The sequence below is a fragment of the Elephantulus edwardii genome, unplaced genomic scaffold (genome assembly GCF_000299155.1).
Source record: "Elephantulus edwardii isolate Elephantulus edwardi_28Jun2011 unplaced genomic scaffold, EleEdw1.0 scaffold00341, whole genome shotgun sequence".
Classification (NCBI taxonomy): Eukaryota; Metazoa; Chordata; class Mammalia; order Macroscelidea; family Macroscelididae; genus Elephantulus; species Elephantulus edwardii.
In genome coordinates, this window is record NW_006400091.1 from 834,331 (window position 1) to 862,253 (window position 27,923).

Genomic DNA, 27,923 nt, shown 5'->3' on the forward strand with positions numbered 1-27,923 from the left:
CCAGGCTGATGACGATGACTGTAGCAATGGCCACTGCAAAGACCAGCAGGCCAATGAGTGCACTACTGCTCAGACTGAAGTCCTCACGCAGCGGTCCGACTGATTCCTACAAGAAACCAGATGTGGAGCAGAGCTTCATGGAAGGGGCCATTTGTACACTGCTAACACCTTTAGTCATGAAGAGAGAAATTGATCAATGACAATGAGACTCTTTTCAGGTATGTCTCTAAAGTCAAACGAAGCAATAACCTTTCACGGGGGAAATGGCTACGCTACCCAAACAACATGAAAATTTACATTTTAGCTCTCTTACTTGAAATATAGGAGAAGAGAGATCAGGAACTTTGGTTCCATTAAGTTAACAGGCATCTCCCTCATTTTCTATTTAAACTGAGAAGGCAGAAAAGAGAAACAGCTAGGACAGGAATGAAATCTGGCATTTGACTCTGGAACCAAATACGTACTACTGGCTCTTCTTCAAGGCCTCCGACTCTCCCAGCATTGAAGATCACTTCCTTAACATCCAGAGTCTCATCAATGACCTGGGACAGACAGGACAATGTAAGAGGAAATGGAGTATAAATGTAGGTACTTCTTTTTCACAGTTTACACCTGTGGGGCATGAATGCACCAATGACAACTCTCCAGAGTCCTAACTGCAGGGCCTCCCTGGTGGCAAAGGGACTGGGCAGCAGCTGGGCTTGGGAGGGCTCTTGAGCCTTGCTCATCAGGAAAACTGCTGCGGGAGGTCTTTCAGGATGGAATACCAAAGAAGACAAGATGAAATAGAAAACTCAGCTGAAGATAATACAGGACTACAAAGGGCAGAAAATGCTGGGTACTGCTGAGTCAATTCTGACTTACAGTGACCCCAAAGGACAGAGGAGAATGGCCCCAGAGGTGTCACCTTTGACAGCAGACTGTCATTCTCATGGGATAGGTGGAAGGTTTAAACACTTGACGATTAAGTTAGCAGCCAAGCCTTTTTAACCATTTTGCCACTAAAGGTCCTTTAGATGCGTAAGAAGAGGTGTAAACCCAAGGCAGTAACAGAACTAAACATAATTCTATTTCACTTTCAACCTAGTCTATCTCTACCTTCTTTCCACTGAGGAAGAGCGGACACAGTGTAACTACCCCTTAGACTAAGTTTCCAAAACGGCCTAATATTGTATTCATATCTTGAGTTACAAGATATTTTCCTTCTAGACATCAAGAAATAGCAACTGCTGTAGTTTTTTTATTCGTCCTTATAGCCAGATTTCAAACAACACAGCTAACCTGTGGGAGCAGTTTGTCCTTAATTTCCTACCACATCACATGGAGGCTGTATGGAAGTATGTGAATACATGGACTTTGTAAGCATACCAACATAGAACAAAAATTAAAAGAAAACAACAAAGGTATGCATCCAACACCACCCAGTAACAAAAGGAATATGTGCATGGTAGACACAAGGTGCTCACCATATTCTCATCCACTTTATTCTTATTGTTAATCACTTTCTCCTCAGCACCAATCAGTCCTCCATCTTTTTCGCCCACTCCAGATCCTGTGGAGACAGATACCAAATCATATCTGAGTTTATAAAGATGGGCTGAGATGTTGCATCAACGTCATGGAAACAGCAGATGCATGGACTCTGGAGGCCCCAGGAGGCTCCTCACTAGGCTCCTGGGCCACCCTAGTGTGCAAGCATGGATGATATGGGCACTCTCCAAACCAATAGGCTTAATGGACAGGAGTGTGGACTTGCTGCCCACTGGGAAAATGGACTCCAGAAATGTATGCTTGTTATAAGAAGAAGGCATTCCAGTATGGAGAGACATATAATTATCACCTATCAACCACACATCTTACTACTGCAACAACTTTCAGTTTCTTCTGGATGGGTAAATAAACTTAGACCAGCAATAAATAAATAAATAAACAAATTGTCTTGAGCATCATATTTTATCCTGCCTGAATACCCTCCTCTACCTCAAGTCCCTCTATCTGTTCTTCAAGCTCCTAATTCCCTCAGGAGGCATTAATTTCTAATGATGAGTTTTCTTTATAAGCTGAATGCTTATTACACAATAAGCAAAGGAGGAAGCATTCTATAACCTGGGAGAGTGCTAACACAGGATGAAAGGCAATTTCCCTACACATAAGCTGTTCTCATCAAGGCCAGTCACAGCCAATTGTCATCACATCCTGTACTGATGACATCCAAACTGCAGGCCTGGCTGGGCCCAGCACATTTCCAGTGAGAGCAAACAGGAAGGGTAATATTTATTGTTAACTCTGAAGCATGTGACTTCTTGCTCATTAATAGTGACAAGCACATAGAAGTCTTTATCAATTTTTACATAACGTTTGTTTGGACCTTTTATAAACAGATAAACTTTACCATATAATTAGCATGCTGAGGTAAAGGCATAAGACAGAAACATGTATAATGCAACACACAGCCATTTGTGGGACTGTCCAAGACAAACTCATTGTACTCCATCCAGCACAGCTCTCCAGTTTGCATCTCAGCTGATTCTCAATACAGAGCACTGAAACTTACCAGAGGCCATGCTAGCAGGCTGGCAATGTATACTGCATCAACTCATAATGGCCCCTCAAGTGTTTTCTTTTAAAGAAGAATTTCAGGTTTGCCTCTGTGGTAAGTTAAACTATGGATGGCTTTTACCATTTCAAAATGCCAGAAAACAGCTGTGTTTTTTTTGCATTTTCAACTCCAGTCACTTAAGAAGGAGGAACAGAGAATGGTAATGCTTTAGCAACGTATTCAGGATCAAGCCTAATAAATCCTAATTCCAAGATACTTCTTTTTCTTGCTTTCTCGGAATGTTAAAGGTCATATACAGGATCCTAAAAACTAAATAATATGTCACTGAGCCAACTAGTTAAAAGTTCTATATTATTCCAGACTATTGTGATATTCGTTTGGTGGTATAACCTATGTGTTTATTAAATATTGACCAAAAAAATTTTGGTTTTATGGAATGGATAGACAAATCTAAGAAGTTAGTTAAGAGTTAAAGTATTTCAATTAAGAACAGCTGAAGTGTATATCTAAATGTTAAAGTCAAATTTCTAGAGAATTTCTTTTTACTTATAAACATTTCAAATTTGTATCCAGAGGAATGTTAACACAGTGATGTTCATACAACAGGAGGCACACACAGGTGGGACAATTTTTAAAAAGCAGTTACATAAAGTTTTTAAAATGCAATCACACAGAAGTGATTTTAGAATATTACATTCATATTTATACTCCAAGGTCAAACTGGGGGATAGCTCAGAATGTGGCTTCTTTCCTATCAGCGTGCCAGAGTCAAGAGTGGGTATAGAACAGACAGGCAGAATCTTGGCCTAAATTCACTGCGACTCTAGACTGTGGGCCACCAACAGCTGGGGGAGTTCAGCAGCTGACACTGACCCTGATGTAACTGAACATGGGCTCTGAATATAGAAGGAACTAGGTTAAAGTCTTGGTTCCTCCTTCTTGTCCAAGAATTCTTCAACTGCTAATCTATGAGAAAACCTGACTCACAAGGAAATTTATGTGATAATATGAGATCAAGTTTGCAGTTTTGGTTAAGTGTGTACCCCACCCCCATCAGCTTCTAATGCTTTGAGGAATGCTGTAATTCAGGGATATGAGACAAAATGGGATGACAACGGGTAAGCAGTATCTAAAAAGAAGGATACTAAGTAAGAGCAGCAGAGAAAAAAAAGAAGAGCAAAAGATTTTATACCTGACAAAATATAAAGTATACTTTTCTATAAACTAGCAATTCATAAGCAATTTAAAATGGATACACTTTAAAAGGTCTGCCCAGACTGAAAGGACTGAACATCTATTTTGTTGCTCCATATTCTCCACATCTCAAAAGGAAGGCTGAGATGGCTACACAACAAGCATGATAGGAACCACTGTTCCAAACGCCAGGCGTCCAGCCAGTGGGCCAGCAATGGAGGCTACCCTGGCAGCCGCATTGGAAAGAGGACATGGAAAAACCAGGGAATGGTATGAAACATAAAATGGAACTTCTAACACACTGAGGCAGTGAAAAGAAATGAAGGTCTTAAAGGGAACATCGTTGAAAAACCAACCTTTCTTCCCTGGGTGGTACAACTCCGGCTGAGAGTCTAGCAGAAAGAAAAACAATAAAAACAAAATAGCACAAAAGGAGATTAAGAAAGAAAATGGCTTCCTTCAAAATTTCTTTCAGAATTTCTCTACAATCTGAACAAAAAGTGTTCTTTCTTAACAGCCTGAGGAACCCCAGAGAGACAGAAGTGAGGCCTGAAGACAGCTACTGGGAAGATGCAAAAAGTCTGTCCTGAAACTTTTCAGGGACATTTTTGGAGGTTCCCAAATCATTTCTCATAGCCTGCTATTTGTTGTAGAAAATAACAACTACTGAAGCTGCCCTTGCCCGGGCTTGTGAGCAAGCACTAGAGGGCCCAGTACAGGACAGCCTGGCTGCCTCCAGCCCAGTCAGGCACATACAGATGTCTCTATGAACAGATGGCTGGTGGCTCATGGAGGGTCCTGGTTTGAAGAACAGGCTTCAGAAACAGAATGGTAAATCTTTACTTTCAGACCCCACTTATATTATTAGAGGGTCCTTGCACTGAGCCAAACTGCTAAGGGAATTGGCCTAGGTGGTATTTGTGCTCCAACCTGAAGGGAAGACCGAACATGCCCAATGCATGTCCATTCCAGGCCTCCATCAGGCACCTAGCTGGCCAAGGCACTGTGCCCCAAAGTGCCCATGAACCCATCCAGTCTCCTCACACAAAAGTCACTTCTCTATACTGAGAAGTTAATGTTTTTGGTGTGGGTTTGTTTTTGTTTTTTTTTTTAAATGAACCCTTTCATGATCTAATTATATTCTGCTATGAATTTTTTATTGATAGCCTATGTTTTTATTAAAAGAAATCACACTGAATCAAGGAACATTTCCAAAACTTTTTTACAAAATGTGGTTTTAACACACATTATGCAGGAGACATGGGTCCTTGAACTCTGGAGGTAAAATGAAATGGGACACATTATGTTCCTCTGGACTCTGCATCATCCTTGACAGAGGCATCCGGTTTAGGGCAGCTGAAAATATGATTATCTGTGTGAACATACAAACAACAAAAGACAGACAACTTCTAAATGCTGCACCAAACCCTGGAAATATAAGGCTTATCTTACGGAAAATGCCAGAGGGGGGAAAATTTCAGTAAATTCCCACCTCTGGGGTGCATCATCTATATGATCTGTGGCACCTGCTCTTTCTTCCATTCCAGCCACACTGATCGCTTTCTGATGCTTCGTACACCCTTAGAGGAAGGTAGCCATCTAACTAATTCCATTAATCCATTGCTGATGATCCAATTCACAGCAGACCAACGCAAGGTTTCTGAGGTGTTATGGGAGGAGGACTGCCCTTCTTTCTTTCGAGGAGCAGCTGATGGATTTGAAGGACTGACTTCCAGTTTGCAGAATGCCTCCAATAAACCCCAGGGAGGAACATGTAGATGGTGTGGTGTCCTGTGGCCCATCAAAGGGCCACAGACAGAAAGCATACTTGGTAAAAACTGAGCTAAAGCGGGCACACAAGCCACACAAGGCACTTATAGCTGTGTGCCTTTTTAAAATCACTGCTCCATCCGGGGCAGCAGGCGGAAAAGGCTCTGACTGTGGGTGCTGGTCTTCTGGCCCTCCTCTCAGCAGCGTGTTTATTTTTGGTGAACTCACAGCTTTTAGAGATACTTTTAGATATGGAAAGAGAGGGAAAGAATGCTTGACTAGAGGACCAACCTTCTGATAGAGAAGTGGCCTGCATGAGTCATTTGTGTTCTTTTTTTTCTTTCTAATTTTTCTTTTTTTTTTTCATTGTTTTCTTTTTTTTTTAATTTGTGTTCTTAACTTCTCCATTCCCTACCTCCCTAGGTTATGTTAAAGAAGATGACACAAAAGAAAATGAAAATGCTATTTAAACCATGAACCATAAGGCATGATGCAAGCTGGTAAAGGCTAGGGCAAAAAAAAATGAGCTTTAAGTAACCCATCTATAAAACAAGAGAGAGACTGCTGTGCCAGCTCTTTATAAGCGGCCCAGTCCTGGCACACATCTAATCCCCCCCACCCCCACCGGGATGCCACACTGTCATCATACACACCTTCGCTCTCAGGTAAGGATGGGAAGGGGTGGAAAGGGTGGAATGGCAGAGTTTCATCGCTTTCTTCGGAGCTCACCCGCACATCCACAGGAGTCTCAGAGATAGAGGCACTGAATTGGTCCATGTCAGCCCGCTGCTCCTGAAGCAGCTCATCTGTCAGAGACACAGCAGGAAAGCAGGCTGTCAGAACCACCTCATCTCCAGGTATAGGCCCCACCTGTCTCCAAGTGGTTCACTCAGGTCAAAGGTAATCTGTCGAGGGGGCACTGGGCACAGAGGACGGTACCTTCCTCTTCTTAACACCTCTCCCTGATTCTGCAGCAACACACAGGGATGTCAGGGCTCACCTGGGCATCTCCACCATGTCCAAGGTACCGAGTGCTACTACATCGGAGAATACCACAAGGGAATAGGGTTTTTTTAATTGCATTATTTTTTAAATTAATTTTAATGAAAGTTTACAGAGACTTGGGGTTTCCAGTCATTCATTGTTGAACTTTTCTCCCTGCCCACCCCTTCCCACCCAATTCACTGTTCTCCTTGAAAAGTAGAAAAGCTTTCATTGTTATGCAATCACTCCCCCTCCAAGTCTACTCCACTGTGCAGCCTTCATTCTGGACTTCTGTAATGACAAGAATACCCATTCATATACCCCTTTTAAACAGTTCTCTCCCTCATCTGTTTCAATGCAGTATACACCATTCCTCCCTTACCTCACTGTCTTCCCTGAACCCCAATGTCAGTCCTGTTTTTTTCAATAAACAATTTTATTTTTAATTTATTGTGAAAAACATGTATGGAGATACAATGAGGGTTGGGAGCAAAAGGGTGAGGATGGGCAGGGATGAAATTTCAGGGTTACACAATTTGGTGGGCAAGGGGAACAGGCGAAGGAAATGAGAAAGATCTAGTGGGGACTAGAAAAGACAGGGTAACGGTGAGCATAGACCAATGGTGATTAATTTTTTTTAACAAAGAAATTGTCTTATTCACTTGTGGGTTTCTCATTTGGAAATGGGGCACAGACTCTCTGGCTTTTTGATGCTGGAAGGGGTACTGAGATGAAAGGGAAAGCGGGAAGGGGAGCCCACTTTAACACCTTACTATTGGTGCTGAGTTGAAAATGCTTGCCTTCTTGTTCTGTTAGAGGGTATTTTCCTGACATCTATTGCCCTCTGGACTGCAAAGTTGTTTGTCAAGGTGGGTCCAGTGGGGATGTCTGGCTGAACCTTGAGGCTCTATCCTCCTTCTCTTCCTTAGCTGACAGTTATATTTTCCTTTTGTCTCTGGAACTGGGTTCAGGGTTCAGGTGTGCAGTAAAACTGTTAAGGATACCTATACCAAAGGGAACAAACATTCATAAGGTTTCTCTGCTGTGTGATTTCTTCCATATGCAGTGATCTGAAGTGATTGAGAAAAGGCCTTGTCACATTCTTTACTTTCATTGGGTTTCTCTGTGATATGTATTCTTGCATGTCTCAAAGACTCTTCTTGGTTATTTTCTACATCTTCTTTGACACGCAATGTTGACGTCTAAGAAGTCCAAATTTTGCAGTTTCCCCATCATCACATCCCTGTAGAGTTTCTTCTGAGCAACATTCAGCAAAGCCCACACTTCCTGCTGAAAAGGACGATCATGTTCTTCAGGAACAATGGTGCCATTTCCTTGCTCTACTTTCTCCAGTTCTAAGGAAAGGCCTTCACTATAACATGAAGAAATCCCCCAAGGAAGGGCATTCAAAGTGTGAGAAGAACACAAGGTAATCTAGAGGCAAGTGAATGTTTGGCCCGCACTCCCTTCACAGTGACTAAAAGTCCTGTTTTATAATAAAGGACCTATGCAATACTTGTCCTTTTGTGACTGAGATATTTCATTCAGCATCATGTCCTCTAGGGTCATCCATTTTGCATAGTATTTTATGAGTTCCTTGTTTTTCAATGCTGCATAGTATTCCATTGTGTGAATATACCAGAGCTTGTCTATCCATTCACTTGTTGATAGGCACTTGGGTTGTTTCCAGCTCTTTGCTATTGTGAACAGAGCAGCAATCAACATGGATGTGCATGTAACTGCTTGGGTGGCGGTTATGGTTTCTTTAGGGTAAATTCTCAGCAATGGAACTGTTGGGCCAAATGGTATTTCTATTTGCAACTTTTTGAGAAAGTGCCATACAGCCTTCCATAGTGGTTGCACCATTTTACACTCCCAACAAAAGTGAATCAGGGTTCCAGTTTCTCTGCAGCCTCGTCTGTATTTGATGTTTGCTGTTCTTGTTAAATTTCGCTATTCTTACTGGGGTGTTTTGATTTGATTTGCATTTCTCTTAGAGCTAGGGATTTTGAACATTTCTTCATGTGTTTGTTTGCCATCTGAATGTCTTTTTTGGTGAAGTGTCTGTTCATATCCTATGCTCATTTTTCAACAGGGTTATTTACCTTTATATTGTTGAGGTACTTGAATATTTTATAAATTATAGATATAAGTTCCTTATCTGACATGTAATTACCAAATATTTTTTCCCAGTCTGTGGCTTCCCTTTTTACCCTGTTGGAGAAGTTTCTGGATGTGCATAAGGATTTGATTCTTAGAAGGTCCCATTCATCTATTTTATCCTCTCCTGGTTGTAGAAAGGGGATAGCTTTAACAGACATTCACTCATTCATTCGGTTTCTGAGGCTAGCAGTCCAAACTCAAGGTGATAGCTAGGGACATGCCCTGGTCTCCATGCACCTCTATGGGTAACTGGCACTCTCCAAGCATCCAGGCATCACCTTCTCCTGGTACAGGAGGATCTGCTTGGAAGGAACCTGCGTCCAATGGCCATGATCCAGGCTGGACTTCCTGGGGTGGGTTTTTGGTTTTTTTTTTGTGGTGATGAGGTCTTGCCTTCTCTATTGTCTTCTCTTTGCTTTTAGCTCTAATAAGGCAGTGGTTCAGGATATATTTCACCCTAATCCTCCTTCATTACCTTAACAAACATAAGTGAATGTTCATTAACATGACCTAATCCTATCTTATTATCATAATGGACCATAACTACAGGTACAGAGGATTTACACAAAATGGAGCGACCACATGGCCTTGCTAAGTTGACCCCTATTTTTTGGTGGGATACAGTTCAATTCATGACATCCCTCTTCTCATCTACACATTTTAATTACATGGTTTACTATCCATTTACCATGAAATCCAAACTTGGATTTGTTCCTGCTGCCCATCCTTCCCACCTCTACTTAACGTTCAACAGCACTTTATGCACTTTATTTAACGTGAAAATACATTTCCTTCCCAAACCGCAGTACAAGTTTGGCACCTATATCCATTTGGACGTTCAATATGACCGCAAGTACTGTCCTCTCCTCTCCTGCATCCAATTGGCTTCACACATGATGCTCCTTCTCCTCTGGAGCTCCCTTAAGACCACTCAAAGCTCTGTGACTTCTCTGCCACCCTGCCATCCCATCTCTCCTGGACTTTTAGATCACCTCATAACTGATGGCCAAATGAAATCAACTCTCCAAACAGCAGCCAAGCGATTCTTTAAAGTTCTTGTCACTTCCTAGCTTGAAATCCTCTAATGACTTCTCATTAGCTGAGAATAAATTCTAAATTTCTTGATATTTTTTCGATCTTTCCACAAATTGGTCTCGATTTCTTTGGCCTTATCTTCCCCATTCTGTTCTAGTCACACTGAGCTACTCAAAAACAGCAGTGCTATTTCAACATTGCCCTTTGCAGAGGTCGCTTCCTTTGCTAAGTGCTGCTTCCGCTGTGATTTCTGCATGAGTGGCTGCTGGCCACCAGTCGGTTCCTGGATTATCACTCCCCAAGGGCAGCTCCCTAACTAGCCACCTCCCATCATCTCATCCTATTTATGATTCCCTGCATAGCACCTGTCACCATCTGATACTTGATTTCCTGACTGTCCCCTCTACTATAATATCAGTTCCATAGATAGTGTCTGCTTGCTTCCCATTTTAGTGTGGTGTACAAAAGACACAACAAAGATCGGATGGGCAAATGAAGATGAACATCAACAAAGGCAGAAGAAATAAAAATGTGTGTAGAATACTGGATATTGAAATCCATCAGGAATTAAGGGAAATAAATGGTAACAGGCAATTTCCCAGGCTCTTACAACTTCACATCCTACATTGTAACAAGGCTGTGTGGCGCATCACCAGGACATTTACCCTAGGTACTTGTGTACAAGCTGTGTAATTCCACACTTCTGAAATGGTAGCCTGAGAAGGCCCTACCTTAGAAAGCTTCACTCGTCCCCCTTTCCTCTAATCTTACACTGCTGTTCCTGCTCCACCTGCATGAGAAGTCCTGTCCAATAGGGCACCCACCAATTTCTTCCTGAATCTCTTGAGCTACGTAGGGAACTTTGTAGAGCAGAGAGAGGCTTTGGTTCCGTCTTTCTTCAATCACGTGGAGATGTGTCATGACCTGGAAGCAGAGTTGGGAAAAAGTCTCATCACTGCTGTGGCCAGGCCAGCACAGAGGGCACCTGAAAATAGCATAGCCAACACACTAACAGAGCAGCCAACAATGTGTATTTCCACAAAGTCCAGCAGAGCAGCTGGTCAGAAATAGGATACTATGTGTTATTCCCCACACCATGTTTACTGACCACTAAACTCTAACAATGTGCTCAGATGGCCTTGGTGACCTGGTACAGATCATAGAAGGCCTCAAGCTAAAGGAAAAATGGAAAGAGGAAAAAAAACCACCCAAAAACCACAAATGAGTTTTTTACCTTTTGTTTTTCATGAGGCATTTACTAACTGTCAAATTCTGTAAAACAATTCTAGACTGTCAATGTCAGACAATAGAGTTTTCCTAAAAGAGGGAGGGTTTGGTCAATTTCTACCACTTGTCAGACCTGAGCGAGGATACCACCCACCTCTCTCCCAGGGAGCCCTTGCGGACTCAGAACTGCCTCTGAGTAAGCAGCACAACTCCCTATAGACTAGGTAACCAGAGCACTTGTAAGAGTGTTCTTGACCCTTTTGCAGGTTTTCAGAGACGGTAAATTGCATGGCAGGAGACTGGGTAAAAAGTAGAAGAAATAATTTGTTAAAAAGTAGGCTGAAGGAGAGGCGCATTTGTGTATCTTACCTAATGAAGCACCAACTGAAAATGGCTTTGGTGAATAGCAACTTACTTATATTTACCTAAACAAATAATTCTTTAAAAAAACTCTGAGGTATAACTTGTAAACCCAATTTTAAATCCATGGTAACAACTGTCTTAACACATCTTAAAGGGTGTTCCTCTTAAAACAAAACAAAAAACCCCAAGCATGACTGGTGACTTGAGGAGACTGGGTGGCAGAGCATAAATGCACTAACAGAAAGGCCAGATCTGGACCCACCAGTGTCTGCTACAAAGATGATGGCCATTTTATCCTGCAGGGTAGCCATCGGCATTGACATGATGCACACAGCAACAGCTTGTCACTTATTTTTAAAGCTGTTTAAGAGGACACCAGAAGGTTCACTGAGAAAGAAATGTCTACCCCAGCAGAGGAATGTCTCTGTATCTCAGACTAGTGATACCAGAACAAAGCTATTCCTGACTGGACAGGCTTGCAGCCACTGAACGTTTCCTAAAGAGGGCGTTCTAAAACCAATGGAGTTAATCACACAGGCTTGAAGTCATGACATGGTCAGGGTTCAGAATGGAAACATGTAAACAGAAAGAGGCTTTGATGTCTCTCTGACCTTCAAAGGTTTCCACTGTGATTGTTTAACCACATGTTACACTGACATGTTTTTTCAGAGGAATTAAAAGAGTGATTTGAGAGGATGGTGCATACATAAAAAGAGCCACAGGGTGAAATACTATCAATTAGTATCTTCATGGTCAACCCATGGGCTATTATGCGGGGAGGTGGGTAACAAGTCCTAGCCAACCAAATATCCTACATGAGAAGAGGATAAAAATGATCTAGTTTTTCTAGAATGAACATAACAAAAGGGAGAAGAGGCAAAAGTTGGGTATTCAATAGCCACGCTTCACCAGCAGACGTGACTATAATGCGGCTGAGCTGTGTTTCCTCTCTGGAGACTCTTCAGGGGGGTGGGTCCACCTCCCATATTCCCTGGTGTGGCACCTGTGGATCTAACAGATCAAATCTGTCCCCCTCCTTTTTCCTTCACCATAAAAAATTAGGTGATTTTTTTTTCTTTAAATAGAACACAGTAACCTTGTCCTTCAACCAAAAGCATGAAAAAGGTTTGGTTAAAAAAGAAAAACAGAACAGAAAATGCTAACTCCTATAAAGATACATACATATTTTCATTCAAGTTTCCTGAAAGCTACTTTAGAACGAAAACCTTTTTCTTTCCACTCTGGTTGCCTAGCAGGTAGGAAGCTGCACTGCTAACCCAAAGGTAGTGCCTCTCTGGCAATTCAAATCCACCAGCAGCTCCATGGAAGAAATAAAGGCAAGCTTCTCCTGTGTGATTTACAGCCTCCTTGAATCCACTGGAGGGCCAACAACTCAACTGCAGTGAGGAGTTAAGATACACCAGAAGGCTTAACACTGACTATACAGAAGCATTTGACTGTGTGGTTCATAACAATTCATGGCTAACATTGTGAAGAATGAGAAGAATGAGAATGAGAATCTCACAACACTTAATGTGCTCATGCATGCATATCTATCTATCTATCTATCTATCTATCTATCTATCTATCTATCTATCTATCTATAAGCAGCTGTCAGAACAGAACAAGGGTACACTGGAGTTAGGAAAGCTGTGTGTCAGGACTGTTCTCTGTACCTATTCAATCTATACACTGAGCAAATTATTTGGCAAATACAATCCTCTATCACAATTGGAGAGAAATTTAATAATAACTTGTACAGATACAAACTTGCCTGCTTAAAATGAAAAGACCTGTAGCACTGCAGAAAAACAAAGACTACAGCCTTTAATTCAGATTAAATCTCAACATTAACAAAAATCCTCACGACTTGACCATTTGGCAATAATTTGACAGGAGAAAAGATTAAAAACTGTCTGTGACTTCATTTTACACAATCATCATCCCTGACAGTAGCTGTCAAGAAATCAGAAGAATTGTTACACTGAGAAAAACTGCTGTCAAAGACCTCTCTCTAAAGTGCTAAAGAGCAAGAACATTGTGTTTAAAGACTAAGGTGCACTGATTCAAGCCATGACACTTTCAATTAATTTCTATGCATTTGAAAATTATCAATGAATAAGGATGACAAAGAACTGATGCCTCTGAATTGTGGTGCTGCAGAAGAGTACTGAATATAACATGGAATGCTGAAACAACAAACAAGTCTGTGTGGGAAAAAGTGCAAACAGACCACTCCTTACAGGCCAGGACGGTTGAAATGTACACCTCAAATACTTTGTGCACGTTGTTAGGAGGGGCTAGTCTTTAGAAAGACATGTTGGGAAAGGTGAAGGGTCAGAGAGAGGAAGATCTTCAATAAGATGAACTGATAGTTACTGTAACAATAGGCTTGGTGAGGAAGTGAAGGATGGGGCAGGGTTCAGATCTGCTATCCATAGCATTGCTCTGAATCCTAGCCAACTCCACCTCTCCTTTGTAACATTCTGCTTAAAACCAAGCTGCCCCCTCCAGGCTTATACACTGTACCTTTTGGAAACCTAAGACCCAGCCACTGTCCACATTGTTCCTGCTCCCAAGAAGCCTGCTGTGCTTATTCCTCTAGATGAGCAGCACATCATGCTTTGGCCTATGCCAGCACAGGTGATACGAAAGAGCAAAAGTCAAGGTAACAAAGGGACAGTACTAAAACTTGAAAAGGACTGGAAACAACCATCTATAGATGATTGTCAAATAAAGCTGGACTCAACAGGGGATACAAGCCAGGAACATAACATTTTCTCAGCAAAGACACAAAAGATGAAGGCATTAATGTTAAAGATCTGCTTGATAATGTTTCCTAGAAATAAATTTTAAGTATTTCTTCTGGTAGTACACTAAGTCAGAACTGATATAAATGTAGACCAGTTTAATGATGCACTTTTTCCACATAATGATGCATTCCCACACTCAGACATAGTAAGTAGAAGGTGATGCTATTGTCACAGTGCTGACTGACTCACATCACAGCAGAGCTGTGTTCTGCCATGTTTTGAAACCTTGACCTGTTGGAAGCAGGTCACCAGGCCGGCCTGCTAACCTTTCTCTCAGAAGTTGAATACTTAACTGTGCACTGTCTAGAGATTCCTAAGTATAAAGTATGTGCTACAGAAAAGAATGGAAAAGATATTTTGAAAATATAGTAGCAGCAGAAGGTCAAGGACTATAGCTTTCAATAGGAACTGATGTTCAAAATCAAGAAAACAAAGATTCTGACCAATGGCCAATTGGCAGCATTATGATAGATGGTGAAGAGACTGATATTGTTAACAGCTTTACTTTGCTAGGCTCCACAATCAACACTCCTGGTACTAGGAGTCAGAAAATCAATAGACAAATTTTACTGGGGAAAGTCTGCTGTCGGAAACCTCTCCAGAGAACTGAAGAGCAATGATGTTGGTCTGGAGACTAAGGTGTTCCTGATCCAGGCCACAGTCTTCTCAATTGCTTGCTATGTGTCAGAGAGCTGGGCAATGACTAGGGATGATAGAAAGAGAACTGATGCATTTGAGCTGTGGTGCTGGAGAAGAGTGCTGAATATACCATGGACTGCCAGGAGAACAAACAGGTTCATCCTAGAGAGGGTGAAGCTATGTTGCTCCTTTGAGTTAAGGATTCTGAGGCTTCATCTGACATACTCTGGGCATGTTGCAAGGAAGGACCAGTCCTTGGAAAGGGACATCGCGCTTGAAAGGGTGGAGGGTTAACACAGGAGAGGAAGACCCTCCATGAGATGAAGTGATTCAGTAAATAAGGTAATAAGGATAGGTGTGTCAGAGACCGTAAAGTTGGCACAGGATAGGTTGCTATGAGTCACAAGCGACTTGACGGCACATAACAACAACAGGACCAGCTCAGGTGCCAAATGCCTTTGGAAACCAAAACTCATTTTTTAAGGAACAATACAACTTGCAGCACTGTGCTGCCAGCAGTGAACCCCCCTGGAGCCGCATTCCTGATGCTGCTGCTACCTGGGACTTCATTTGGGCTGCCTTCTCTGGGTCAACAGCCAGCACGTGCTGATAGTGCCGGATGGTATGCAGGCGGTCCTTGTTCTCGGCACGGACATAACGCCGCAGGGCCTGTAGGATGCGGTGAGGCTGCAGAGAGAGCATGGCTGTGTCAATACCCAGACTAGAGTCAAAACAAGCAGGAAAACGGTATTTTAAAAACCCACTTAAGAGAAGTAGTTTATCTAGGCACTAATGTGAAAGCTCTACCTTTACATCTTCTTAGCTTACCAAGTTACAAGAAAATCTTTCTAGTTTAGAAAAAGCTAAGCTGTAAAACTATATGGGCTCCTCAACAAACAGTATTCTGTGTTCTGCTCTTCTGTCCTCTTTTCCTAGTTGAACTTTTAACCAAAGGCATCTCTATCATCCACAAGAGACCTGACTAACTGACTTAATGGAAGTCTTTTTGTGTATTTTCTCACCTCCCAAAGCAAGGAATGCTGAGGTTGAAGGGATTAAAAAAAGGTTTGTGACCACCAGCACAGAAAGTTTTAATTGAACTACATTAACCTTTTTAATTTTATTTAGAATGGCACTAGTTCAACGCCTTCATCTATGGAAAGTGAAATTTTATTCTCACATAATGACTGTGTAATTACCAACCAAAATGTCAACGTTTGATATTTCCACCTAATAGGTCGTGTGTTTAGGTGTACAACAATGTAGTGTTAAGTTTATATAATAAATACACACTAGACCAAAACAATACTGCTTCCTCTAAGCCTCTTCCCTTACCACCAACACTGCCAGAACCAATCATGAAAATACAACTTATACAAAGTAGTGTGACAAGCACTGTTTTCATAAATAGACACAGCTTCAGGCAGGCAGTGCCGGAAAGTGGCTCATCAACAAGTCAGCTCTGAATATGGCTCACCCGTGGGGGGTCGGACTGCAGAGCAGCCAGGTAGTTCTCCAGGGCCACACGGCGGCGGTCATTCAGCATCGCCTCGACCCGGGCCAGGTGAGTTTCCACCAGCTGCTGCTTCTCACTAGCTGATTCCTTCTCTAAGGCTTTAACCATAGCTTGGAAGTGCTAAACCAGGAGAGAAGCAGCATGTCATTCATGGCAATCGGAGGAAGGCTAAGCAAGTCACACCTTGATGTTGCTCAAGCAGGGGCACAAGACATTCAAAGAGTGGGCACAGGCGTCAAGATCACAGCACACATGATCTGGTATCTGTCGGGATAATTACTTCCTTATGGAAAGGGAGCAAGTTAGAGCAGAGTCTCAGAAGTTGGAATGGAAACAACTAATGCTGCAAGCTAAGGCCTGGCAGTGACAGGAATACTGTCCTTTTCACTTTCTGACACTACATTGTCTTCTGCATCATGAAACCCCTAATCAACAAGTGCATGTTCTGAAATCTCTCCCAGGAGGGTCCGAGGTGGCTTCACATTCATGTCCTGGAAAGCAAGTTATCTATGTCCTACCTGGACAATGCGAGTGTTGCTAAGGCCACATGTTAACTTACACAAAAGTGAAAACTACTTTCAAAATGGAATGTCTAAGTGAATGGTGAAAAACAAAGGTCTCCCAATGACGTATTAATATCAGAAGAGACATTTCAGCAAAGCAAAAATACTAACAAATTGATATTAAATGTAAATTGTTTAAGAGTCTCAACTAGTAAGCGCCAGCTCTGCTCTGTCAACACTCTCTTCTAGACAAAAGGACTGCAAATTGCCACTATGGTTTTAAAGTAACATGCTTACAAAATTAGAGACAAACATGTATCAGATATCTGTATTTTCTGCTTATTGGCTTTTTACTAAGCTCACGCGCGCACGCACACACACACACACACTCTCTCTCTCTCTCTCTGTCCTACTGAAAAACAAGAGGAAAGAAAATTGAGAGTAGAAGGCTTCTGCCAGGAGGGTGGGATTAATCAATGTAGCCAAACTAAGATTATTTCCTGGCAGGAATTAGCAATGCTTTGTCTCATCTACATTGACGAAAAATGCTAAAGAATGCCAGTTAGGAAATGAAAAGACAAAAAGTAGGCCAGTTTACAAAGTCCTTGTAACACTGCACTCAAATAAAAGGTGTCAATTTCTAATTTCCTGTGGGTTTAGCACTAATCATGTTTTTAACTCGTCAGACTGGAAGATTTATCCTCATAGACTGCATCTTACCTGAATCAGAGTCTGTCTCTCTGCTTTGGGAAGGTTTTTAGCTTGAAGCTCAGCCTCTTCCCATTCCTTCTTTACCTAAAACAAAGGTTTAAAAAAAAAAGAAAAGAAAAAAGAAAATCAGATTCTCAAAACCAACAAAACAAAAATATAATAAAAAACAAGCAAAGAAACAACAAAGTCCACTATAACACACCTTAGTTTCCTAAAATATTGCCAGACTCTGGATGAAATGTAGAAACCTTTAAAATGGTATCACACACACCCTACAAGAAGCCAGGGCAGCTTCAGCTCATTTATGGAATGACTGTGTTAGAAGGCCCTGGGTCTCCTTGAGGGCCCAAAAGGAACCCCAACCCCATGGCCTGCTCATATAACCTTGAATTCTTCAAAAAACTGCATCTTTGTGCTTCATCAAAATAACAGACTCATTAGATATTTCCCAAAATTGATGTGGATAAAATAAGGGGCATTTCCCAAACTACTGGTATACCATGGATGACATGTGGGATTTCAGGTGGTACTCATGCTGAGGATTAAATAACACCTTCTAGCTTTCCATCACCACTTCTAAACACAGAGAAAGCCCAACATTGGTTCTCTCATGGCTGGCACTTCTCTACTACTTACAAGGCCTTTTCAAAGAAGAGAATACACCCCTGACTGAGACTAGAAGCCTTACCAGGCAACACTAGTTGAGTAGAATTAATACACTTGTTTTCACCTAAAGTATTTTTTAAATTACCTTCTGCTATGGCAAATGATACTTTCTATTTACAGACACTCAATTTTTAAAAAGTAAAGAGCACAGTTCTCTATGACACACGGAGTCACCACTGAGAAATAATTTAACAAAGGTTGCTCAAGTGACAAAGAAAGCACTGAGTATGTAACAGGTACAGAAGTAAGCCAGCAGCATATCTGAAAGGTGATTAAGTAATCCAATATTAATTACACCACTCAGGGGGAAAAGATTGAGAAAGGGAGAAAGAATTCCTCAACCTTCCCTTCCCTTACACAGCTAGCAAGTATGTGAAGGAGATGGAGCCACTTTGCTCCAGCAGGGAAAATCAGGTTATTCAACGATAAATACCCCGAGACAAAAGGATGTCGGCATTACCCTGTCCATGCGGTTTCGGTGCCGAATTTCCAGCTGCTCCTTTGCCTTCTGGAAGCGGGCATGCTCATTGTCATCCGCGGAGGTCTCAAAATACACGTCGACATCATTGGTTGGCAGAGGAGTTGGGGGCACTAAAACAAAAAACCCGGTTTTTTCCTTGAGGCGCAGGCACAATGATAAAACTATACCTGTGCCCAAAAAGAAAACAGGGCACAGGACCTGCAAAATGACTCACTTGTCCTGTATCATACCAAAGTACGGGGTGCCACTATCTGCCAAAACTCTCCTCTATTAAACCAAAGTGGGGAATGATCCTTTCATAATACATATCTGTCATGTCAGTTCATGCTGATACATCAATTTAAGCAATTTCTTTTAAGTCAACCATGTGCTAACTTCAGCACCAGTTAGAGAGCCATCCACTTAGAACATCAGGACAAAATACAGGAATAACTTTCTCTACACCTTTTCAATTGTGTAAAAGCACCTTGTCATTGAAGCATCCGGATCCAGACAAGGGCTGAAACTACACCATGGTTAGGGCCTCTTAACAAGTTTTCCAGTTCCTACAAGCTCCTTTCACCTGGCTAGTTTTAAGTCATAATGTACTAAAACCGGTTCAATGCAAGCAGATTCTTTGCTTACAGGCTAAGCAGACATTTGAAGCCACTCTAGCTGTAAATTAGTTTTCATTATCACCAAGGGACCCCTGGCCCTGCCATCAATAAAAAAACCAAACTGTAACCCAAACATGAATGGGGTGGTGTCAGAACCAACTCATAGCTGAGTTTAGAGGCTGTAAGTCCCATGGGAAGAAATTGCTCATCTTTCTCCTACAGAGCCAGTGGTAGAATCAAACTCTCAAGAGGTGAGGCCTTGGGGCTCATAGTGCAACTCCCTGCGGACTCTGCCACCCCAGCAAGCTCATCAGACTGAGGAGTTTTATTTTATAAAGCAAACTCGGCCTACATGAAGGTGCTTCCATTACCCAGACTGGCCTTCCCAATTCCATAAAAAGAGAATAAAATTCATGAAAAAGAAACACTCCCCATGGCTCACTGCATAAACAATTATTACTCCTGGCAAATGCACAGTGAAGTTTAACATCCTAAAGGAAAAAACTGAGATGGCTTACTTAGTCTTAAGGAGTACTTATGGTAATTCTTATTAACCTAAATTATTAATGATTTCCCACGCTGGAGGAGTAACATCTAACTTACATGTATAAATTACTACATTTGACAGAATTTCAAAGTTAAGCAGAAAACTAATGCCAAAAATCAAGCTAATTTTAATTTAGAAACAAATTAATCTAGTTTCTAAAATTTCAAAACAATGTATTCAACAAAGCTATAAATTAGTAAACTAGAGATTCCTCAGCAACTTATTTGTTTCTGTAGTTAGGTGCCACTGAATCAGTTCTCACTCCCTGTGACCCTGTTAAAAAGTGTCTGGTTCTTTATTATCCTTCATTGAGTGTTGTTGCTATTATGTGCTGTCGAGTCAACAACACTCACAGCCACCTTGTGCATAAAAGCTCTGAACCCTGCTCTATCTTAAGCCATTCTCACTGTCTCTGATACATCTACCCTTATTACCCCAGTAATTAAGTCAATACATCTCATTCAGGGACTTCCCTTCAGGCGCTGTCCCTCAAACCTTGAAAGCATGATGTCCTTCTCCCAAAACTGGTCTCTTCTGGCAACATGACCAAAGAATGTGAGACACAGCTTCAAAACCCTTGCCTCCAAGGAGCAGCTTTGATTTGATCCTCTCCAGGACAGTCCTGTTAAGTTCTATTGACAGTCTATGTTCAATACTCTTCTCCAATACCACAACTCCAAGGCATCAATTCTTCTGTCATCCTTAGTCCGCTCTCTGGTGTATAGCAAGTAATTAATTGCAAAGACTATGGCCTGTATCAGACACACCTTAGTCCCTAGACTGACATCTTTACTCTTCAACACTCTGAAAAGGTCCCTGACAAATTTTCCTAATTCATTTCTTCTTTTGATTGCTGGTGCCCAGAATGCTGATTGTGGAACTGAGCAAGTGAAAACTGTTAACAATATCAATCTTTTCACCATCTATACGAGGCTGCCAATTAGCCCAGTGGTGAGAATCTTTGTTTTCTTTTTTTATTTTATTAATTTTAATGAACATTTACAGATTTTGGATTTCCATTCATTCATTGTTGCACTAAATCTTTGTTTTCTTGATGTTGAGCTTCATCTATATTGCAACTATAGTTCTTGAACCTCTGCAACAAATGTTTCAGGCCCTCCTCAATTTTAGCAATGCCATTTTGCTTAATGCAAGTTATTGATAACTTCCTCCCATCCTCATGCTACATTCCTCCTCCTCAAGTCCAGCCTCTCAAATGATCTGTTCTGCATACAAATTAAGAAGATATGGAGATAGGACACATGCCCGATGCACTGCTTTTCTGATTTTTTAATATTATGTTGTTTCTTTGCTCTTTTCTGATGGCTGCATCCTGGTCCAAGTATAGGTTTTGCATGAGCACAATCAAGTGTTCTGGGATTCCCATTCTTCTCAACATTAGCCACAATTTGTTTATAGTAACCTGAGCGATTACTATATGCATGTGAATGCTGGACAATGAATAAGGAAGACTTAAAAAGAATTAATGCATATCAAGGTGCTGGCATGAAATACTGATTATACCATGGACTTTAGGAAGAACAAACAAGTATGTCTTGGTAGAAATATAGCCAGAATGTTCCACAGACGGGAGCATTTGTACATGTGATCTGCTGAAGTCTCTGGAGAACATCGTCATGTCTGACAGAATAGAGGGTGAGTGATAAAGAAGACCCTGTAGATGGACTGACACGGTGACCTTGAGCTCAGCGACAGCTGTGAGGAGGGGGCAGGGCTGGGTGGTGCTGCATTTTCTTGCACAGGGGGTTGCTCTAAGCCAGAACCAACTCAATGGCACTTAAAAATAACAAGAAGTCAAGATAAAATTTTGTGAGAAATATTTGACCATTGTTCTTCTTGTTGTGTACCATAGAGTCAGAACTGACCCAAAGCTGACTCGGTGGGTTTTCAGAGGCAGTTAATTGCATGGGAGATTGCCCACCTTCTCCCTCAGAGCAGCTGGTGGCTTTGAACCGCGTGCCTTCTGGACTGTAGCTTCTTGCCACGAGGCTATCAGTATGTAAGTTTAAATAGGATCTCAATAGCCAATTTCATATAAACTATATTTAGATTTAGCAAGCCACATTCCAAAGACACTCAAGAGTTAAGTGAGTAAAAATTTCAAAGCACAGATGAAAACAAGTGTCAAAACTCAATGCTGTCAATAAAGAAGGCCTGCACACTGGGATGGAATATTTGACCAACAACATACAAACTCCGAGCACCTTCCTCAGGAGAAAAGCCCGCAGCCTCATCATGTGGACCTGCCCTGGTGGCGCAGATGCAAGCATGCTATGTTGCTTGGCGATGGTTTGAATATACAAGCAGTTCTGTGGGCCACTGATGGGCAACCACCTCTCAGTAAGAGTTACAGCCTTGGGGATCTGATGAAGGGCTGCTGTGAGTCAGAACTGATAAAGTGGCCATGGGTTTCAGTTTTGGAATTCAACTTAAAATGTTTTGTTGAATCTTAGTTTGAGTAAACATCATCTTCCTAAGTGTTTTCATCATTAAATGTTTTCTAAATAAACTATGTTTTGCCACCAGTTACCTAAATCCTTAGTTTGATTTTTCAACTACACCAAATAAAAGTAGTTTTTCTACCTATCAGCAGCTAAAGGGACCCAACCTTAAGATGTACAATGCCTTTTGGCAGGGTGAGGAAAAGAAACACAAAAGTGTTTGAATGAAAAGTCATTAGAAGCTACAGTCAAAATCTTTGGAATAAATACCAGGAACAGGCAGCAATTCCTGTTCCAATGAATTCCAGAGTCAGAACCCAAAAGAGCCTGCCTGGGGACCCTGAAGATTCACACACACACATGGACTGTAAGGGGAAGGAAAATAAAATGAGAAGGAGGTACCTAGGGAGAAAGGAAAACTGCCTCCATTCCTGTGCCTCCTGTCAACACCACTGAAGTGAACCACTGAATTTCTCAAGTGACAGAAAAGCTCCTCCCACTTCTAAACTTGGCACAATCAAGCTCCGCAAAAATCAACACAGAAAACAATGAAATGGCACCAAATGGCTGTAGAGCCATCTCACCAGCACACAGAAAGCAACACATTTCAACATTCTGGACACCTAAAATGACTCCTGTGAAGGCTTTAAAAACAGGAAATTCTGTCAGCCAGTGTGCATCTAGCAGGTGCAGACTTGTGGCCTACTTGCCCATTAGTGCCTTTCAACCAGAGACTACTGAGGGCACTCAACTAACTTGAAAGGTTCTGGGGCCAGAAGACTGAGGTCCTGCAGCAACAAACAATGCAAACAGGGACACAGAAGCCGGCCACAAAGCCACCCACAGAGCCTCGCCTCACTCAAGAAAGCACACAGGGAGGCAAAACAGCAAATGCCCAAGTCAGCAGGGACACTACACAGATGCAGTCACGAAGACAGCCTAGAGACAGAACGCTGGACAGGACAGTGGCTGCTGCACGGAGCCAGCGCAAGGCGGGACTTACTCATCGTTTTACACACAGCCATACAATAATCCTCAGACTCAAAATTGTTCCTGTTGCCTCCGCAGCCGCCATATATAAAGCGCACGCACTTTCCCTTGGAGAGGTCGAAGTACCAACGAGGCATCACAGCCCGGCAGGGCCCCGTCATCGCCTCCTGGGAGCAGACAGCTGTGTGGAAATGGTCAGAAGGTCAGCAGGGGCTTCAGAATGCTACAGACCAGTGAAAGGGTGGGTGGGATGGGCAAGTAGGAAGTGCAAGGGCCAGACCTCACACCAAAAAGGCCATGGCACGCAGTATCCAGATGCACTGGCCACTGCCCATTAAGATGTGGAAGAGGACATTTAGAGACAGGGGAGGATCTTCTTACACTGTGCAGTGTCTAGACAGTGACGGGCCCTTAAGCAGCATGCCTGTACATGTAATTTTCCTGATCTGTCTCGTGGTTTCCAGTGTAAAAGGGGACAACGTGGGTGGAAAGCTACTGTACCACGACCCCTACTGCCAAGACTAATTCATACTTGATGAACTGTAAACAGGGAATACTCTGTTTTTATCTTCTCCAGGGTGAATTCTAGACTTACCAGGCAATTTTCTCCAAGTTGGGTCCTACAATTCCTTCAGTCATTAATTGGCCCAAACATACACTCAATCAGGACACTGTGCATATGGTGTTGAAACTATCCCATTTTTTAAAAAATTGACAAGATGAAAGCATTGCTGACCACAACTCCTTACTAGAAGGGAATGAAATATCACCCTCCCAACTACATATCCACAAATAGGGTGACTCAAGTTTAGAACACAGTCAGGGGGGAAAAAAGGTGTTTTCATTCTTTGAAGTACTAAGGAGAGCACATCTCAGGATAATGAGGAAGAGGTGATAAGATTATAGCATCCCTTACTGTGTCATCTCTGTTCTCAACCAAATCCTTACAATGATTCAATTCTGCTTCTCCCTGGCTCTATCAGCCAGATTCCCTAGAGAGTGCTTGCCAGTGCTAAGACAAGTTTGATGCACCAGCATGAAATTCACAATCAGTACACAGAAACCAGCACTTTCCTTCTGTGACTTACCTACAAAAATAAAGTATCATGTTCTAAGTAGGTCGCTACTGCATGGACTTTAAAGCCACAGCTCAGTGTGAGTTACCTTTCACATCGTTAGCAATTTCCTTCTCTGAAATCATCCCATCGCTGCTGGGCTCAGTGGGGTTCTCCCCATTGTAGTCGTCCCCTTTAAATGTATCATAGTAGTAATCACGGTCTTCCACAGCCTCCTCCCCATCCTCATCATCCTCATCAACGGCTGCTTCTGTGAAGTCTTCCAAATCTGCTTCAGTAGGAAATTCACTAAAAACCACAATTTAAAAAAAAAAAGAAAAGAAAAAAGGAAGGGTGATGCCAGTTCCTATGGCCCAACAATGATTCCCTTGGCTATTTTGAAACACAAAAAAATAGAGACAGGAAATAACTTCAGCTCATATTCAGCTGCCACTAAAGCCCTCAACTCAGTCACATCAGCAAAATGGAAGAGATAAGGAAAATAACATGGCCCGGAGCAACGTCAAGCTGAGAGCCCTGGGTGTCTGTGAGCAACTAGAACTAGGACGAACTAGCTGGATTGATGCATGAGCAAGGCACACCTGCTTCCCTCTTCAGAAGCAAGAAACCAGCATCAAGCACTATGTAGACATAAGGGTTGACAACAGGCAAGATGAGTCAGGTCAGAAGTTTACCTTTTATAAATATCATAGTCATCATCTTCATCATCATCCTCTTCTTCCTCTTCCTCCTCTTGTTTTGACACAGCAGATTCAATGATCTTTGTCTGAGGGCAGCACACATACTCAGTGCCATGGAACTGGTCCACTCCACAGGGCAGCAGCATGCCGTAACTATACAAGGCCATTCCCTGGGCCAGGCAGGCCTGGAAGACATCCAAGGAGCATTGAGAACATCCTTAATGCCCAATGTGCTCAAACACTCCCACAGAAACCCTCACCAAATCACTCTGAAACACATTCTCTTAAATATACAAATTTCCTGCCAGAAAGTTGTGATGCTATTATTTTTATTTTCTTAGTTTACAATAGGGGAACACAATCTGGGACAAAACACTGAAAGGACAAATTTGGAGAAAATCAAGGAAAAGGATTTTCTTTTACTGATTAGCAACACTAGTTACAGATGGCTGATGAAAATATACATTCATCTTATGAGCTGGTATTACTTCAGAGTCTGACCACAGACACAGCTTAAGCCAGAGGTGAGACCAGGTCATTCTGTCCACAATGAAGTAGCACATGGTGCTGGCTGCTGTGAGCCCAGAACCCTCTATCCCTCTGATGGGCTGTTAGCATGCAACTCTCAGCTCAGGTCCTCTTGCATTACACAGTGTCCAGGAGAGACAGCTTGCATTAGGAACCTGGACTTCTGGAAGAATATCTATTCCTCCCTCAAATGTGTACACCCCAGAAGACACATGTATATGTAAACCCTGAAGAAACGGGGCTGGGAGGAGTTTAAGGTAAAAGCACAGTGAAATCTGGAAGAAAAACGCTAATTTCTTTCCTAGCTCTCAGCTTCCTCTTACCTTCCTGACCATGCTGTGCCAGTGCTGGTGGTTCTCACAGACCTCCATGCGTTCCTTGTGGAAAAACTGGCACTTCTCCGGGACCAACAGAACGTCACTCACAAATTCACCCACTGGAAAAAAGCAGTTCTGTCAGAGGCCTGATTCCCCATGGACCCAGGACATGACAGCCCGTGCAGGCTGCCACAAGTGACACAGTCAGGGCACCAGGAGCAGGCTCCAATGAGCACCAGCTGTAAAAACCCCTGAAGTACAACAGGCCAAATGGATGGGATCAAGGCAAGAAGCTGTACTGCTCCCACTGTCCCTGACTCCCATCCTCTATTGCCCCACTGTTGGCTGCATGAACACATGGTGTGTGGAAGCCCAACAGGATTTTCAGCTCAACCCACAACTCTCTTTACTTTTAATAGTCATTCACTGTTACAGAATATTCTCTCTCCTCCCACGTCAAGTCCACTTCACTATGCACCTCTTATGCTGGACTGTTGTCATATATACAATGCCTGTACTTATTCTTTTTAAACAGTTCTTTCCTTCTTCTGTTCCAATGCAGTGTTCATTACCTATCCACAATTTCCCCCAACACACCTGTCAGTCCTGTTTTATAACAGTAGTATTATGCTGGATCTGCTATTGTGATACCTCATTCAGTATAATGTCCTCCAGGATCACCCCAGTTATGTAATGTTTTACAAGTCCCTTGTTTTTCAGTGCTGTGTAGTAGTCTTCCATTGTGTGAACACCATAGTAGTTTTTCTAGTCATTCATTTGTCGATGGGCACTTGGGTTGCTTCCATCTCTTTGCCATTGTGAATAATGTAGCAATAAACATGGTGTGCTATATAAACATGGTATATTATAAAGATGGTATATTCGCAGTACTAGAATTGCAGGGTCCAATAGTATTTCTATTTCCAACTTTTTTAGAAAGCACCTTACATAGTGGTTGTACCATTTTATAATCCTACCAGTAGTGAATAAGGGTTCCAAACACTCCACAGCCTCGCCAGCATTTGTTGTTTGCTGCTCTGTTGAACTCTGCTATTGTTGCTGAGGTGAGGTGATATCTCATAATTGTTTTTATTTGCATCTCTCTGATAGCTAGATTTTGAACATTTCTTCATGTATTTGTTTGCCATCTGAGTATCTTCTTTGGTAAAGTGTCTATTCATACCCTGTGCCCATTTTGTGTCTGGGCCGTTTACCTTTTTCTTGTTGAGGTGCTAAAGGATTCTGTAAATTTTAGATGAGTCCCTTAACAGATATGTCATTGACAAATATTTTTCCCAGTCTGTGGGTTTCCTTTTTACACTCAACAGGATTTCCTTGCCATGTTAACATCCCAACCCACTCACAGCCTAACCAGATACATGCAGCCAAGTCTTCAGCCTGTACCATCACATGAATCATATCCCTGTCTCCTACCGCCTTAGCTCTGCCTAAACACCTGTTCTAATAATGAGTGCTCAGGAAACTGAGTCTTCTACTGAAATGCAAATATATCTCACTTTAGCCCTTTCTGTACCTAGAGACCTACTTCTAGACAAACCGTTGTTGTAGTAACTGATTCGGGCAAGAACCCTCAGTGGGTGACTGAGGATGAACCAGCATGTGCTATGTATTAAGAACAGCACAGTATTTCTGTCAAAAACATACCATTTGAATCTTGTTATAGCAAAACAAAGCAAATCTGAATCTGTTGTTGTTGTCAAGTTGTTTGCAACTCATAGCAACCCTATGTACAACAGCTCTAAACTCTGCTCTGTCCTGTGCCAATCTCATTGCCTCCGACACACTCATCCCAATTGCCCCAGTCACCGAATCAATCCACCTCCCAGAGGCCCTTCCCCTCCTGTGCCTGCCCTCCACCCTCCCAAGCATGATGTCCCTCTCCAAGGACCAGTCTATCCTTACAACATGACCAAAGTATGCCAGATGAAGCTCAGAATCCTTGCCTCCAAGGAGCAGCCCGGTTTAACCCTCTCCAGAGTGAATCTGTTTGTTCTCTTAGCAGTCCATGGCACCTTCAACACTCTTCTCCAACACCAAAGCTCAAAAGCATCAATTCTCCTTCTATCCTCCTTGGTCACTGT

General features: G+C 42.2%; 1 protein-coding gene across 1 annotated transcript in view; it reads right to left on the reverse strand.

Annotated features, from left to right (window-relative positions):
- The window catches only part of APLP2 (amyloid beta (A4) precursor-like protein 2), a 112,382-nt gene that overhangs the window by 1,151 nt on the left and 83,308 nt on the right, over positions 1–27,923 (reverse strand). The window contains exons 4-16 of the mRNA XM_006901742.1: positions 25,828–25,940; positions 24,971–25,161; positions 24,385–24,584; positions 23,234–23,401; positions 18,605–18,792; positions 17,488–17,562; positions 16,226–16,384; positions 15,307–15,435; positions 10,531–10,630; positions 6,178–6,330; positions 4,111–4,146; positions 1,467–1,552; positions 465–542 (exon numbers count right to left, since the gene is read on the reverse strand). Coding sequence (XP_006901804.1) covers positions 465–542; positions 1,467–1,552; positions 4,111–4,146; positions 6,178–6,330; positions 10,531–10,630; positions 15,307–15,435; positions 16,226–16,384; positions 17,488–17,562; positions 18,605–18,792; positions 23,234–23,401; positions 24,385–24,584; positions 24,971–25,161; positions 25,828–25,940 — 1,676 coding nt within the window. The remainder of the gene's footprint in view (positions 1–464; positions 543–1,466; positions 1,553–4,110; positions 4,147–6,177; positions 6,331–10,530; positions 10,631–15,306; positions 15,436–16,225; positions 16,385–17,487; positions 17,563–18,604; positions 18,793–23,233; positions 23,402–24,384; positions 24,585–24,970; positions 25,162–25,827; positions 25,941–27,923) is intronic.